This window comes from Toxorhynchites rutilus, chromosome 2 (assembly GCF_029784135.1).
Source record: "Toxorhynchites rutilus septentrionalis strain SRP chromosome 2, ASM2978413v1, whole genome shotgun sequence".
NCBI lineage: Eukaryota > Metazoa > Arthropoda > Insecta > Diptera > Culicidae > Toxorhynchites > Toxorhynchites rutilus.
The window spans coordinates 18,441,803-18,457,082 of NC_073745.1; the positions used below are offsets into that span (position 1 = coordinate 18,441,803).

The 15,280-nt window shown below is 38.5% G+C and overlaps 1 protein-coding gene across 2 annotated transcripts in view; it reads left to right on the forward strand.

The window, feature by feature from the left end:
* LOC129768122 (tetratricopeptide repeat protein 39B-like) overlaps positions 1 to 15,280 on the forward strand; it is a 49,130-nt gene that overhangs the window by 21,462 nt on the left and 12,388 nt on the right. For both annotated transcript variants that reach the window (XM_055769556.1, XM_055769555.1), the window contains exons 3-5: positions 14,485 to 14,586; positions 14,671 to 15,012; positions 15,078 to 15,243. In XM_055769556.1, coding sequence (XP_055625531.1) covers positions 14,485 to 14,586; positions 14,671 to 15,012; positions 15,078 to 15,243 — 610 coding nt within the window. The remainder of the gene's footprint in view (positions 1 to 14,484; positions 14,587 to 14,670; positions 15,013 to 15,077; positions 15,244 to 15,280) is intronic.

A 15,280-nucleotide genomic window follows, 5' to 3' on the forward strand; every position in this document is an offset into this window, starting at 1 on the left:
CATTACTCAAAGATTTATTTATGTTGAGTCAGTTATGGAGAAGTTTCATGGTGACGAATAATGTTATGTCAGATTTTGACAGTTGAACGCTGCGAAATTTTTAAAACGATTTCATATCAAAAACAACAAAATAATATCAAATTCATTCACAATAACTTCTTCGTACGGCAGACGTTTCGTCACATGGCACTGAACGATTACCTCTTAGGCTCAAACGAATCACCTTCCAACTTACTGCCTATAGAATTTAGAAATTTTGCCTCACTTTTTAAAATTTTTAACACACACTGATAGATATTTTTCATTATCTTCTCCTACACTTTAAGCATATTTTCGCTGAGCTAAATGTTAGTTTTTTTCATATTTATTCTTTGTATTTTGGTCCACTGCTTGGTTTTTTCTTCTTTTAGTTTTTCTGGTATGTGACGTTTCAAATGGCACATGGACACTGACAGATTTTAGATAGTTTGATTTCTTCATAACAACATTGTGTCAGCCAGACCACTGTCGGCCGAATCGTGTTCACAGCGGGAGCTGTTGGGGGAGGACCGATAAGCAATAGTCGGTCACGTGCTTCACGGCAGGAATCTCCTTAATTCCTCACTACTGGTGTCAAACCACCATAAAAACGTTTATTGCACCCTGAAACCTCCACATGCCAGATTTGGTTCCATTTGATTGATTAGTTCTTGAATTTATGCAAAAATGTATGCTTTATTTGTATGGCATACATTAGAGAGGGGGGTGAAGTGTCTAAAATTAAGTTCATTAATTCTCGAGTAATGCAGAAATTTGTGTTTCATTTGTATGGCAGACCATCCAGAGGGGTCTCGAACTATCATAAGAACCTTCCCCGACCCCAAAAACACCTTGTAACAGTTGCCACAACTGTTTTCATCATGTGATATTTTTGGATTATTTATTTACTTATTTATTATTGGTGTGCATATTTATTGAGTATTGTTTATTTATTTATTTATTTATTTATTTATTTATTTATTTATTTATTTATTTATTTATTTATTTATTTATTTATTCATTTATTTATATACTTATTTATTTATTTATTGGTTAGGATAGTTAGTAATTATTCAAATATAAAAATTTAAATTCAAAAACTCACACTGAAACATTTGGAGTGTACCTGTACTAAGTCACAACCGAAAGTAAACTAAAAGATACTCCAGAAAGTATACTTAAGAGCTTAGATTTCCCATCCCACCTCCCTGGAGCTGGGCGAAAGCTCAATCGCCAAAGTTGTTCGGCCAATGAGTGTCTGTTCGCGCAGCGCTTACTTTCGTGGCCTTGAGTTTGGGGAGGGAAATGAGAAGGCTGTATCTAAGGACGGTTAGTTGAAGCAAGATGCACACAAGGGGATGCTTTGGGGAAATTGTCTTCGGCTGAGCTTGAGCTCTGAATCGAAAGATACCCTGCGGTTTATCTGAGGACTACCATGTTCTTCGACCATTTTGCCAAGAACTGTCCGACATCGCGGAACCATTGTGTGTTTTGTTCGCGATCGCTAATTGTAAGTTCTTTTTATATAACGTGAAGTCTTTGTGGTGATAAAGTTGAATTGTTTCAGTGCCATCATTTGTTCCTAGTTAGCAAACAAACGCTCAATAAAATTTAACGAGCAAAAAAGCGACTACAACAGGTACATATATTGTATAATTTAGGGACATTTTTCTAACTGTGAACAATTTGCTAAAATAGGGAAATTCCTCTTGGCTAAACCCGACGAACCAAAACGCGTCGGAGAAAAGGCTGCGCCGTTACCATCGCGCCTTCAACAGACCCGCTGGAAGCTATCAACCGGTGGAGAATCCGCCGCAAAGAAGCAGAAGGAGTCGGTGAGGAAATTTATGTCTTCACCGCACTCCCCAGGTACCCTGTTTGTCCATGTGCACATGTGATGTCCCTTAGATTTAAGCGAAAGTTAAATGTACAAATAAATGTAGAAATATGTAAAACCATAGTCTACCCCAAAAGCAGAAAGTTGTCTAGTGTTGTCTAGGAGTAAAAGTCGCTATAATACATGTCCTGTGAACATTCAATTTATTTTTATTAAGGTTTCACGTTATCCGTGTTTCGTAGTTGATGTCTGGAGTTGTTTGTGGTCCTCCTTTGTTTCCCAGATGGCCGTGCCAGTCTGGTAATTTGTTAGAGTAACGTTGCCTGTGATGAGAAAAACCTGTTGTGGTATTCTGTGCTTTTAGGGTGATTCTTGGTCGTTTGATGGTTCTCTCGGAGTACCCTACGGGTGTCTTCTAGAAGTCTTCGCTGGTTGGAATTGGTACAGCTCGATCGTCCCCCGATCCTGATAAAAGGATACGATTTAGGCCTGCCTGTCAGGCCTCTAGCTGGGCAACTAACGCGGCGATTGGTCCTCGAAAGAGGTGGCGCTTAAGCCAATCGCTTAAGAGAGGTCGGGTGGGAAAGCTGAGCTGTTAGCCTTCTTCGAGCTGGCCGTAGGTTCCGGGTTGTCTTTTAAAACCCGGTCCGCTACATTTGGCGCCCAACGACAAGTACGAACCTGGAAAAAAATAAATTCAAATTTAGTATTTTTTCGTTGTGACTTAGGTTTTTTTGAGGAGAGAATTTTTCTTTTTCGTGATATTTCTAGTGATATTTATACATTTTTTTGGGTTAATTTTGGTAATATAGTTGTACATAGAATTATTATAGTCTCCGGAGTGTTGGAATATTTTTGAAGTATTTTCTGAAAGTATTTGTGCTGTATTTGTTCTAGAGTTGCATGTGCAAAATATTGTGCTGAATTATTTTTATTTTTTCATATTTACAAATTATATATTCCCTATTTATTTATAAATTATATTTACAATTATTTGTTATTTATTACTATTTATACTATATTGTTGTTGCTTATTGTGTGTTATTTAAATATTAAAATATGTCTTCTAAATTTCCGTATGCGTCACATTTACTTGACGATGAAGTAAATTACGAATTAAAATTAAGAAATTATGGTGACGAATTGGATAAAGAATTGCATGATAAACAAAGATTACTGAGGAGACTTTTCCATAAAGATGCAAAAGAAAATCGACAATATCGTTCTCCTTATACGATAGAGCAGGAATTCGATTTAATTACAGCGCGTGTCGAAAGCATTAGGAATGCATTAGATAAAGCTCCGGATGCACGATTCGTTTCGCGCCTCAAGCATTATTACTTGAGGGCAGAACGTAGCAATGCTCCGGATGAAGGATCAAATAGTATGAAGGAATCATTATGTAAGAATATCAAAGATATTTTATTAGTACAAAATCTTAAAGAGACACATTTCACAGCCGAGGATCCAGAACAAATCGGATCGCCTGAAAGAGATGATAGAGAAGTAACAGTTGTGAGTCCCAAAATAATAAATACAAACATCGAAGAAAATGTATCCGCGAAAACATATGACAGCTTAGGAGCAATTCCGAAAAGCAATCTATTGGGAAAATTATTGGAAAAAACTGATAGTGTGACTAGGGAAGAAGGTGACGTTGGTCCCTCGAACGAAGATTTGAAGTTGAAGGTACAGAATTTAGAAACTCAAATGCAACAACTGATAGGGATGGTGCAACAGTTGACCACTAGCATGGTAGGCGAAACGAAAAGAGAAATGCCGCGAGGAAAAACTGAAGTAAACTGTTTGGAACAAATTCGTTCTTCAAATGCTGGACCGATACTAAAACCTGTTGGGATCACTAATTCAAATCAGCATAGGATAGAGCTCAATCAACAATTTCGTCCATTCATTCCGAATGGGCAGCAAAATGATTTGAGAAGTGATGAAGAAGAGGTTAGTAGGGAAATGCCACCTAGACCAATGCAACACGGTTACAGGGAAGATCGAAATAATTACGACAGAAGAATTGAAAAATGGAATCTTTCGTTTTCGGGAGATACACGTTCGACAACACTGGAAGACTTCATTTATAAAGCTAAAGTTCTCGCCAGCATGAATGGGATTTCAAGGGATAATCTTTTCAGCCATATCCACTTGTTGTTACGTGGTGAAGCATCTAATTGGTTCTTCACTTATTACGAAGCATTTTGGAACTGGGATATTTTCGAAACGAATATTCGGTACAGGTTTGGAAATCCCAATCAGGATCAGGGAAATAGGCAGAAAATCTACGATAGGAAACAGCAAAAAGGTGAAACGTTTATCGCATTCGTTACGGATATCGAACGACTGAACAAACTTTTGACGAAACCCATGTCACCAAGAAGGAAATTCGAAGTGATCTGGGAAAACATGCGTCAACATTACCGGTCGAAATTGGCATGTTTCGCTGTAAATACGTTAGAAGAACTAATGCAATACAATTACCGAATCGATGCCAGTGATCCATCATTACATCCCATAGGAACAAGGCATGCGATTCACCATATTGAAGCAGAATCAGGTGATGAGGGGTCTATTGAAGAAGAATTGAATGTTCTAACGAGTAGGCAGCGAAGAAACCTAATAACAAACCAAGAAGGGCCACCACAGCAAGAACAGAAGAATAGTCAAGTTGAAATGATCAGATTACCGCTATGTTGGAATTGTAGAGGTCAAGGGCATTTTTGGAGACAGTGTAGGGAAGCGAAGGTGATTTTTTGTTACATCTGCGGAAACCAAGGGAAAACAACAATGAATTGCAATGCTCATCCAAGAAGGCCTACGACTGAACGGCATTCTACATTTCCGACCTCGGGAAACTGAAATCGGGATGCAGAAATGGGAAGTCTAGCAGCCCTGTTATGAAAAAGATTCCCAGAAAATCAGAATTTTTTTTTAATCCTTTTAGAACCATACACGAGATTCACATTCAACCAAGCCAGTGTCCTCATGTTAAAATTAAAATTTTTGAAACGGAAATAGAAGCATTATTGGATTCTGGTGCGAGCATAAGCGTCACAAATTCCAAAAATTTAATCGAGCAATATGGTCTCAAAGTTTTACCGTCTCCGATTCGCATTTGCACGGCTGATGAAACGCAATATTCATGCGAAGGCTACGCGAACATTCCTGTTACTTTCCGGGGAGTAACCAAAATAATCCCAATAGCAATAGTTCCAGAAATTAGTCGCAATTTAATCTTGGGCATAAATTTCTGGAAAGCGTTTAGAATAGAACCAATGATACGAGGAGTCGATGGTATAGAGGAAATAAACCAAATAGGAATTAATACGAAATCAACTATTGAGTCTCACCATTTTTACGTCCATCCCATTGAGACTATACCTGTAACTCTAAAACAAGAACCAGACGAAACACTCGATATTCCTGGTTTAGATCTCCCTGAAGCTTCAGAGGTAAGCCCTGAGTCATTAGAAACTGAGCACGATTTAACGATAGAAGAGAAAAATGCATTAACCGAAGTCATTAAACAATTCCCGTGTACATCAAAGAACCATTTAGGACGCACGTCGTTGATCGAGCACGAGATCGTTCTTCAAGAGGGTGCATTGCCGAGACGACAAGCACTGTATCGATGTTCTCCAAAAATACAAGCAGAGATGAATGAAGAAATTGAACGGTATAAACAACTAGACGCTATCGAAGAATGCGCAAGCGAATGGGCCAATCCCCTTGTTCCGGTTCGGAAATCGAACGGCAAACTAAGGGTATGCTTGGACTCGAGGCGCATCAACGCAGTAACTAAAAAAGACTCATACCCAATGCGGGACATGAGAGGTATTTTTCATAGACTAGGTAGCGCTAGATTTTTCTCCGTGATAGATTTGAAGGATGCGTACTTTCAAATTCCTCTTAAAGAGGAGTGCCGAGACTACACAGCTTTTAGAACATCGAAGGGTCTGTACAGATTTAAAGTGTGTCCCTTTGGCCTGACGAATGCCCCTTTTACAATGTGTCGACTTATGGACAAGGTCATTGGGTTTGACCTTGAGCCACAGGTATTTGTATACCTCGACGACATTGTGATAGCGACAATGACTTTAGAAGAGCATCTTAAACTACTGGGAATAGTTGCCAGAAAACTAACCAAGGCAAATTTAACCATTTCACTGGATAAATCGCGGTTTTGTAGAAAGCAGGTTAACTACCTGGGCTACCTACTGACAAGTGAGGGTGTTGCCATTGACAACACAAGAATAGAGCCAATATTAAATTATCACAGACCGAAAAATGTGAAGGACATACGACGACTTCTTGGTCTCGCGGGTTTCTACCAGCGATTTATTCGCGATTATAGCGAGATCGTGTCTCCAATTTCTGATCTGCTCAAAAAGGGACCAAAGAAAATCGTTTGGACAGAAGCAGCAGAACGAGGATTCCAAAAGCTAAAGACTGCTCTAATCTCTGCCCCAATTCTAGCCAATCCGGATTTTAGTCTGCCGTTTGTGATCGAGTCAGACGCATCCGATAACGCTGTTGGAGCAGCGCTCATTCAACATATTGAGGGTGAAGCTCGAATTATTGGCTATTTCAGCAAAAAACTGAATAGCACACAAAGGAAATATGCTAGCGTAGAAAAGGAGTGTTTGGGTGTGTTACTCGCGATTGAGCACTTCAGACATTTCGTCGAAGGTACAAAGTTCAAGGTTATCACAGATGCGAGAAGCTTATTATGGCTCTTTACCATTGGAGTCGAGTCCGGAAATTCGAAACTAATGAGATGGGCTCTAAAGATACAAGCATATGATATCGAGCTGGAGTACAGAAAAGGGAAACAAAACATTACGGCTGACTGCTTGTCACGTTCATTAGAAACAATTTCCACAATCCAAATTGATCCAGATTATCAGGATCTCATAAAGAAAATTTCTAGTGATCCTCAAAAATTTTCCGACTTTCGCGTGGTTGATAACCAAATCTACAAACTTGTAAAACATAGGAGTAAACTAGAAGATCACAGGTTTCAATGGAAGCAATATCCACCCAAACCTCAAAGGACCGAAATTATGAAAGAAATTCACGAAAGAGCGCATTTAGGTTTCGAGAAAACCCTAAATGCAATTAAGGGAAAATATTACTGGCCATCAATGAACTCGGAAATAAAAAAATATTGTAAGCAATGTCTAACTTGTCAAACTAGCAAAGCGACCAATGTCAATACAACAACTCCTCTAGTAACGCAGAAAAAAATAGCTGACCATCCATGGCAGTTTCTAACGATGGATTATGTTGGGCCCCTACCCGCTTCGGGGAAGGGTAAAAACACCTGTTTACTGGTTGTCACGGATGTGTTCAGCAAATTCGTGTTAATCCAGCCATTCAGGCAAGCAACAGCAGAGTCTCTTGTTCCATTCGTGGAAAACATGATTTTTCTGTTATTTGGGGTTCCGGAAGTGATCCTGACCGACAATGGGACTCAATTTACGTCAAAATTGTTTGAAGATCTTTTGAACCGATACCATGTTACGCACTGGAAAACTCCTAGTTACCACCCCCAAATAAATGACTCTGAAAGGGTGAATAGAGTGATGACTACAGCAATAAGAGCCACAATCAAAAACAGGCATAAAGATTGGGCTAATAACATCCAAACAATTGCGAGTGCCATGAGAAATTCAGTCCATGAGGCGACCCAATATTCACCATATTTTGTGATGTTCGGAAGGAATATGATCTCCGACGGAAGAGAGTATCGTCATATGAGAGACAATTCCTCCGAAACTCACGGTTTAGGTGTTCTAGAAAGAAATGAATTATACCAGCAAATTAGAGAAAACATCAAGAAAGCTTTTGAAAAACACTCTCGATATTACAATTTGAGATCGAACGCCAACTGTCCAACATATTCTGTGGGTGAAAAAGTCCTTAAAAAGAACACGGAGTTATCGGACAAAGGGAAAGGATACTGTGCGAAATTGGCACCGAAATATGTTCGGGCGCAAATCAAAAGGCGCATAGGTGATCATTGCTACGAAGTAGATGATGAAAATGGGAAAAGACTTGGTGTATTTCATTGCAAATATCTCAAAAAACTTACACTTCCAAATTCTTAACAGAAATAAATATTCAGCTATGTAGACTTTTTTTTAGTTGACCACGCAGCAATTAGTTTGCACAAAAATATAAATAGCCATTCAAAGTCTCCTCAGCTATTGAGTCGAGCCGTCCCACAAAATAAGCAATCTACTGGTGACGTTAAGAATGAGCATTTAGTATCAAAATCAAACAACCTGGGAGAAAAAGGATAAAATAAATCCTTCCAGGACAATGTCTAAGAATGAAAGAATAGGAGAAAAATAGCCATGCCTCAAAATATTTCAGCTATGTATACTTTTAGTGGACCACGCAGCAAACAGCTTGCACAAAAATCTAAATAGCCATTCCAAGTCTCCTCAAATACTGAGTCGAGCCGTCCCACAAAATCTACAATCTACTGGTGACGTTATGAATGAGCATTTAGCATTTTACCCCAACGACATGGGATAGAAAGGATCAAAGAAATCCTTATAGGACTATGTCAGGGAGTGAAGAAATAGGAAAAATAGACATCCCTAACTCGACACATTTCCACGAATAGTAACCATAACTGTAGAATAAGATAGTATTTAGATTAGCAATATTCGAATTGTATACCGTATTATTCCTGTTCTTCATGGTATTTCCCACGTACGTTTATTGTAGTTCTTCCTTCATCAATTTAAGTATATTAGGTCCTTCCCTTATGATTAGATGGATGTCCTTTTAGGTATGTAAGTATTTCCGTCCATCCTTCAAATCCAATGAATGTCCTTCAGTAGTTCTTCCATCATCAATTCCAGAATATTTAGTTAAGTAATTGTCTCCATTATCCTTGAAAAATTTCGTCCATCTTTGAAATGTGATCCTTGTGGTCCACATTGTCCTCATTGTTCGTCATTCATCATTCCATATCCGTCGAAATTTAGAATAAATTCGAAAGTTTATCTGGGAAAAAGGAAAGGAAAAACACACAAAGCACAACAATTCAAGATATTAAAGAAATATATTAATACTCCCCCCGTTTATTTTCCGGCCAAGGAAAATTTCCAACGGATGATCCAGCTTCTGATCTCTTTGATTCAGCGTGCACAATAGAACTGCAGATCACACTTACTTTGTTTCGAGATTCGATATTTAACCCAGTGTTAAAGCACAGGCACAATTAACTCTTCGATTTAAAAATATACTGTGAATGTTGTATAACAGTTTCGGTATATCATTGTGAATGTATGGTGGCCAGTTTTTCTGGTGTAAACATTCAGTACAGTGGGTTGGGGTGCATTGTGGGTGGGAAATGGTTGAGTGCTCGAGTAAAACTCGGGGTATCCAAATCTATTCACAATAGTTTAGTTTGCGGTGAGTTCGGGAATATTCTCGTGTCCAATGATTTTGGAATTAGTATTATGACTGAATGAACCTGTTTTGGGAAATGGGGAATTGGGATATTTAGGCTCGTCATTCACACAATATTGAAAAAATATTGAGTTGGGAATGGACGTTTTGTTGAGGAGCTCAATATTTGTGATGACAATAGTTAATCTATAATTCGGTTTTGTTTCTTACAATATTTTGGAAGTAAGGAATCCCCTTACGAAAATTTAGTTGAATCAATTCAACTAAATTTTCGTAACTAAAGCATGGAGTGATGTAACAGTTGCCACAACTGTTTTCATCATGTGATATTTTTGGATTATTTATTTACTTATTTATTATTGGTGTGCATATTTATTGAGTATTGTTTATTTATTTATTTATTTATTTATTTATTTATTTATTTATTTATTTATTTATTTATTTATTTATTTATTTATTCATTTATTTATATACTTATTTATTTATTTATTGGTTAGGATAGTTAGTAATTATTCAAATATAAAAATTTAAATTCAAAAACTCACACTGAAACATTTGGAGTGTACCTGTACTAAGTCACAACCGAAAGTAAACTAAAAGATACTCCAGAAAGTATACTTAAGAGCTTAGATTTCCCATCCCACCTCCCTGGAGCTGGGCGAAAGCTCAATCGCCAAAGTTGTTCGGCCAATGAGTGTCTGTTCGCGCAGCGCTTACTTTCGTGGCCTTGAGTTTGGGGAGGGAAATGAGAAGGCTGTATCTAAGGACGGTTAGTTGAAGCAAGATGCACACAAGGGGATGCTTTGGGGAAATTGTCTTCGGCTGAGCTTGAGCTCTGAATCGAAAGATACCCTGCGGTTTATCTGAGGACTACCATGTTCTTCGACCATTTTGCCAAGAACTGTCCGACATCGCGGAACCATTGTGTGTTTTGTTCGCGATCGCTAATTGTAAGTTCTTTTTATATAACGTGAAGTCTTTGTGGTGATAAAGTTGAATTGTTTCAGTGCCATCATTTGTTCCTAGTTAGCAAACAAACGCTCAATAAAATTTAACGAGCAAAAAAGCGACTACAACAGGTACATATATTGTATAATTTAGGGACATTTTTCTAACTGTGAACAATTTGCTAAAATAGGGAAATTCCTCTTGGCTAAACCCGACGAACCAAAACGCGTCGGAGAAAAGGCTGCGCCGTTACCATCGCGCCTTCAACAGACCCGCTGGAAGCTATCAACCGGTGGAGAATCCGCCGCAAAGAAGCAGAAGGAGTCGGTGAGGAAATTTATGTCTTCACCGCACTCCCCAGGTACCCTGTTTGTCCATGTGCACATGTGATGTCCCTTAGATTTAAGCGAAAGTTAAATGTACAAATAAATGTAGAAATATGTAAAACCATAGTCTACCCCAAAAGCAGAAAGTTGTCTAGTGTTGTCTAGGAGTAAAAGTCGCTATAATACATGTCCTGTGAACATTCAATTTATTTTTATTAAGGTTTCACGTTATCCGTGTTTCGTAGTTGATGTCTGGAGTTGTTTGTGGTCCTCCTTTGTTTCCCAGATGGCCGTGCCAGTCTGGTAATTTGTTAGAGTAACGTTGCCTGTGATGAGAAAAACCTGTTGTGGTATTCTGTGCTTTTAGGGTGATTCTTGGTCGTTTGATGGTTCTCTCGGAGTACCCTACGGGTGTCTTCTAGAAGTCTTCGCTGGTTGGAATTGGTACAGCTCGATCGTCCCCCGATCCTGATAAAAGGATACGATTTAGGCCTGCCTGTCAGGCCTCTAGCTGGGCAACTAACGCGGCGATTGGTCCTCGAAAGAGGTGGCGCTTAAGCCAATCGCTTAAGAGAGGTCGGGTGGGAAAGCTGAGCTGTTAGCCTTCTTCGAGCTGGCCGTAGGTTCCGGGTTGTCTTTTAAAACCCGGTCCGCTACAACCTACATACCAATTGTCATGCCGATCGGTTCATTAGCTTTCGAGACCATAAGAATCAGACAGACAGACAGAAATCCATTTTTATATACAGCCATTCCATGTCGAACCGATATAATAGTTCTCAGATTTTCGTAACACGTGGTAGTTTCGTTCTTTATCGCAAACTATTAGACCCGTCTTTTTTTGCTAGGGTGCCCATTTTTATTTTAGGGTGATCCGAAATGACATTTTTCAAAAATTCATATCTTGTGAACTACTGAACCGATTTAGACGATCGATATATCAAATTAAAGCTACTCATTCTTGGAAAAATGCTACGCTTGCAAAAATTTCAGGTTTGGGTTTTGTCATCATTGATTGTATTTGTTTTTTATAGTCTTCATGGTTTCGGGACCAAGTGCGCTATATTATATTATGTTTTTTATGGAAAGCTGAGGATTTTTCACATTACATATCTCAAAATCAGGGAGGCGTTATGTTTTCGTTTTTGAATTACGATGTTTCAAAGTTACCCGATGGCACAAAAAATAATTTTTCCTTTGTTCCCAAAAATGACTTGTTTCAAAACTTAATTACTTTTGAACTACTGGACCGATTCAGATGATCGACATATCAAATTAAAGCCTACTAGCTAGCCTTTTCTGGAAAAATAACACACTTGACAATTAATTGGGTTATAGCCACATACATCCAGTCTAGTCGCATAGTAATATTGAACGAAAACTGAAAACATGTTATTTTCGAAAAATCATAACTTAAAAACGAAAAATAACACCTCTCTGGAATTCGGATATATTATGTGGAAAAACCTCAGCTTTCAGGAAAAAATATAACAAAAATATGGAACCCTTGGTCCTGAAACGATGTAAGCTATGAAAAAAACAGATATAATCAATAATTACGAAAACAAAATCCATTTTTATTCAGAGTGTAATATTTTTTCAAACAAGACTAGCTCATTGACTTTAATTTGATAAGTCGATCATCTGAATCGGTCCAGTAGATCAAAAGTTATGATTTTTTGTAGTGGAAAAATGGTTAATAATAATTTTTCGGACCATCGGTTAAATTTGAAGAATCATGACTCAAAAACGAAAAAACACCCCTCCCTGGTTTCGAGAGAAATGTTCTGTGAAAAATCCTCAGCTTTCCAAAAAAAAAAATATAAAATAATATAGCGTCTATGGTCCCGAGACCATGAAAACTATAAAAAAACAAACAAAATCAATAATAACGAAAACATGATTGAAATTTACTGCAACTGTAGTATTTTTCAAAAAACAGCTAATTGGATTTAATTTAATATGTCGAACATCTGAATTGGTCCAGTGGTTCGAAAGTTATGAATTTTTGGAAAAAGTCATTTCTGGCAAAAATGCAAAAAAAATTGATTTTTCGGACCACCCCAAAACGAAAATGGTCACCCCAACAAAAAAATAAAAAATACGGGTCTAATAATTTGCGATAAAGAACAAAACTACCACTTTTGACCAAAATCTGAGAACCACTATATTGGTTTGACATGGAATAGCTGTATATATAGATTTTAACAGAAAGTCAGCTAGGTGTACACAGTAAGTGTTAAAGGTATTGATACACTGTATTGCAAGTTTGTACATCATTATAATTCAAAATAAAAATATAATTTATCAATTATACTGACCGTCTTACCTACCTTGTCCGCCTCTCCCGTCTTTCCCCTAAATGAAGTCCGATTGAGCTGAAATTTTGCATAGGGTAGTTTTTGGTGGAAATCAACATTTTTAAGAAAGCCCCGTTTGAAAATTTGAAAGTCACCCATACATTCATTGGCACTCTAATCTACATATTCGGAAAATAAGCATGAAATTCAGAAACCGTCCGTTTGATTGGATGTAATGGTTATCAAGAAAATCGGTATATTATAACGGAGATATACAGATTCTGAGAATTTGTTCAACGAGAAAATTCTTCTGATATGTACGCATATTCCTAGAAGGCCAATCAAAATACAATCATGACATGCCATTTCGCTAACTCCTTTTAACCAAGTTTTGATCTTATTGGGGCGATGAGATGTGGGGGATTGTTTCTTCATTATCAAGTACCTTCAGTGTTTTGATCAATTTATTCATCCTGTTTTGATTCCACTAGAAGAATTCAGATCGATTCCATATTCAATGGTTAACCTTCTAATTGAGATAAAAATGTGTATCGATAAGATAGGAATACTCTTACGCCTAAATGACTACTGTGTAATATACAACTAATTATCGGGAGATAAAGTGTACATGAATAAATTCGGCTCTGTTACAGCTGAATTGCTAAATGAGCCTAATAAAATAAACAGATGGGATAAAAAAAGCTTCTAATTGCTTTCATTCCAAGCAAGGTGAAGAACGACAGTTTGGTTCCATTCGCTGTATCTGTTCCTGAGGATTAGCCACAGGTTTACTGCTTCTTAGGTATTTTAACATTTCCTCATGAAAAATTCCTTACATGTTTCCAAATCGATATTGATTTTCCTACCCTGTTGACTTTATTCGTTTTTCTGCAGCGACAACAACACTGTGTGGTATGAAGTCTCAAGTGTTACATTTCCCTCATTTCCGTGATGCATGAGGTTCTTATCAGCTATTGATTTCCCATTTTGCTTCGCTTTTACACTAGATGCGTTGGGTACATTCGTTCACGTTCGTCCTAACAGCCTAGTGTAGCACCTGGCATGTAAGAACTACATTAAAAGGAAGTCGTTTCCATCCTCGATTAGCTCACTATCTAAAATGGAGTGTCCTGGGTGGAAGTATCATGAACCGGTAATGCACTACAATACCAGCACTGTCCGGTTGTCGTCGATTCTAGCTCATTGTTATATACACAACCGTTCTGATTTTGATTAGTGGTTATGTATGACGAGCAACGGAAGAAACTATGAAAACCATCCCAGCCGCAGTGGCGGAAATTCGATTTAGCCCGCTATCCTGCAGAAAGGTGACTGTCAAATGTATCGATATTTCACCGTACGTATCTCAGGTGCCAATTCATGCATCTCGCTACGCCACCGCCACTGTGGCGTGCCATCCGTACAAATGTGCGGAAAAAGTGAAAAAAATGAAAGGTTTGCAAACACCAAATCGTCCCTTTTAGCATACATCTGGGATAGAAATTGGTGCTTGTTTGACGGTTCCCGTTTTTCGCTTTATCGTGCCAGCCTGACGTGCCGATTCCGACTGTTAATTGATTTCCGTTTTCCTTTTGTTTTTCTCCCTTCTTTTCCGCAGACCATCGATGGATTTGGAAGCGGCACTATCGGAGGCAAAAATAGCGGTCAATCTGTTCTTCAACAATAAGTTTAACGAAGCGGGAGCACTAATGAAACCATGGTTCGATTATTAGAGCAGGATGTTTATTTTGTAATGGAGACTGATGAGGCTTCGTTTGCGTGTTGTGTGTTTGTGATTTTGCAGGGCAACGTCCAGTATGTATCACTCGGTTGGACACAGCGTGTTCGCTTACTTGGAAGCGATGTTAACTTTCGAGCAACAGCACATAGCGGCCGCCTCGGATGCGTTGAAGCAGTGCTTAGCGGTTTGCAATCGCTATCGGAGGAAGAACACTCTGACGGAAACCATCGGGAAGACCTTCAAGAAGATGAACTATGACCAGTATACCGACGTGGAGGCACATGCCGAGCTGTGTACGGCGGAAGCTATGCTGCTGAAAGCGATGCTTACGTTCATCGAGGATGAAACGCTGACGAGTCTTATTAAGGGTGGGATGAAGATTCGGAACTGCTTTGCTATGTATAAGTGGGTACTTCGTAAAATAAGTATGATGGATTTAAGAGCGTTTTATAAAAGGGTCATCATTGTAGAGAATGCAACACCATACTTACCCAGCGCCAGTGGGAATCGGAAAGCTCGAGGGTGCATTTTGAGAGTGGCGTACGGATGGGAATGGGGACGTTCAACTTGATGATCTCACTGCTTCCTGGAAGGGTAATAAAATTGCTGGAATTCATAGGATTCTCAGGGAATAAGGTATGTTCGGGGTTCGGAAGCTAATGAAAGCTAATAT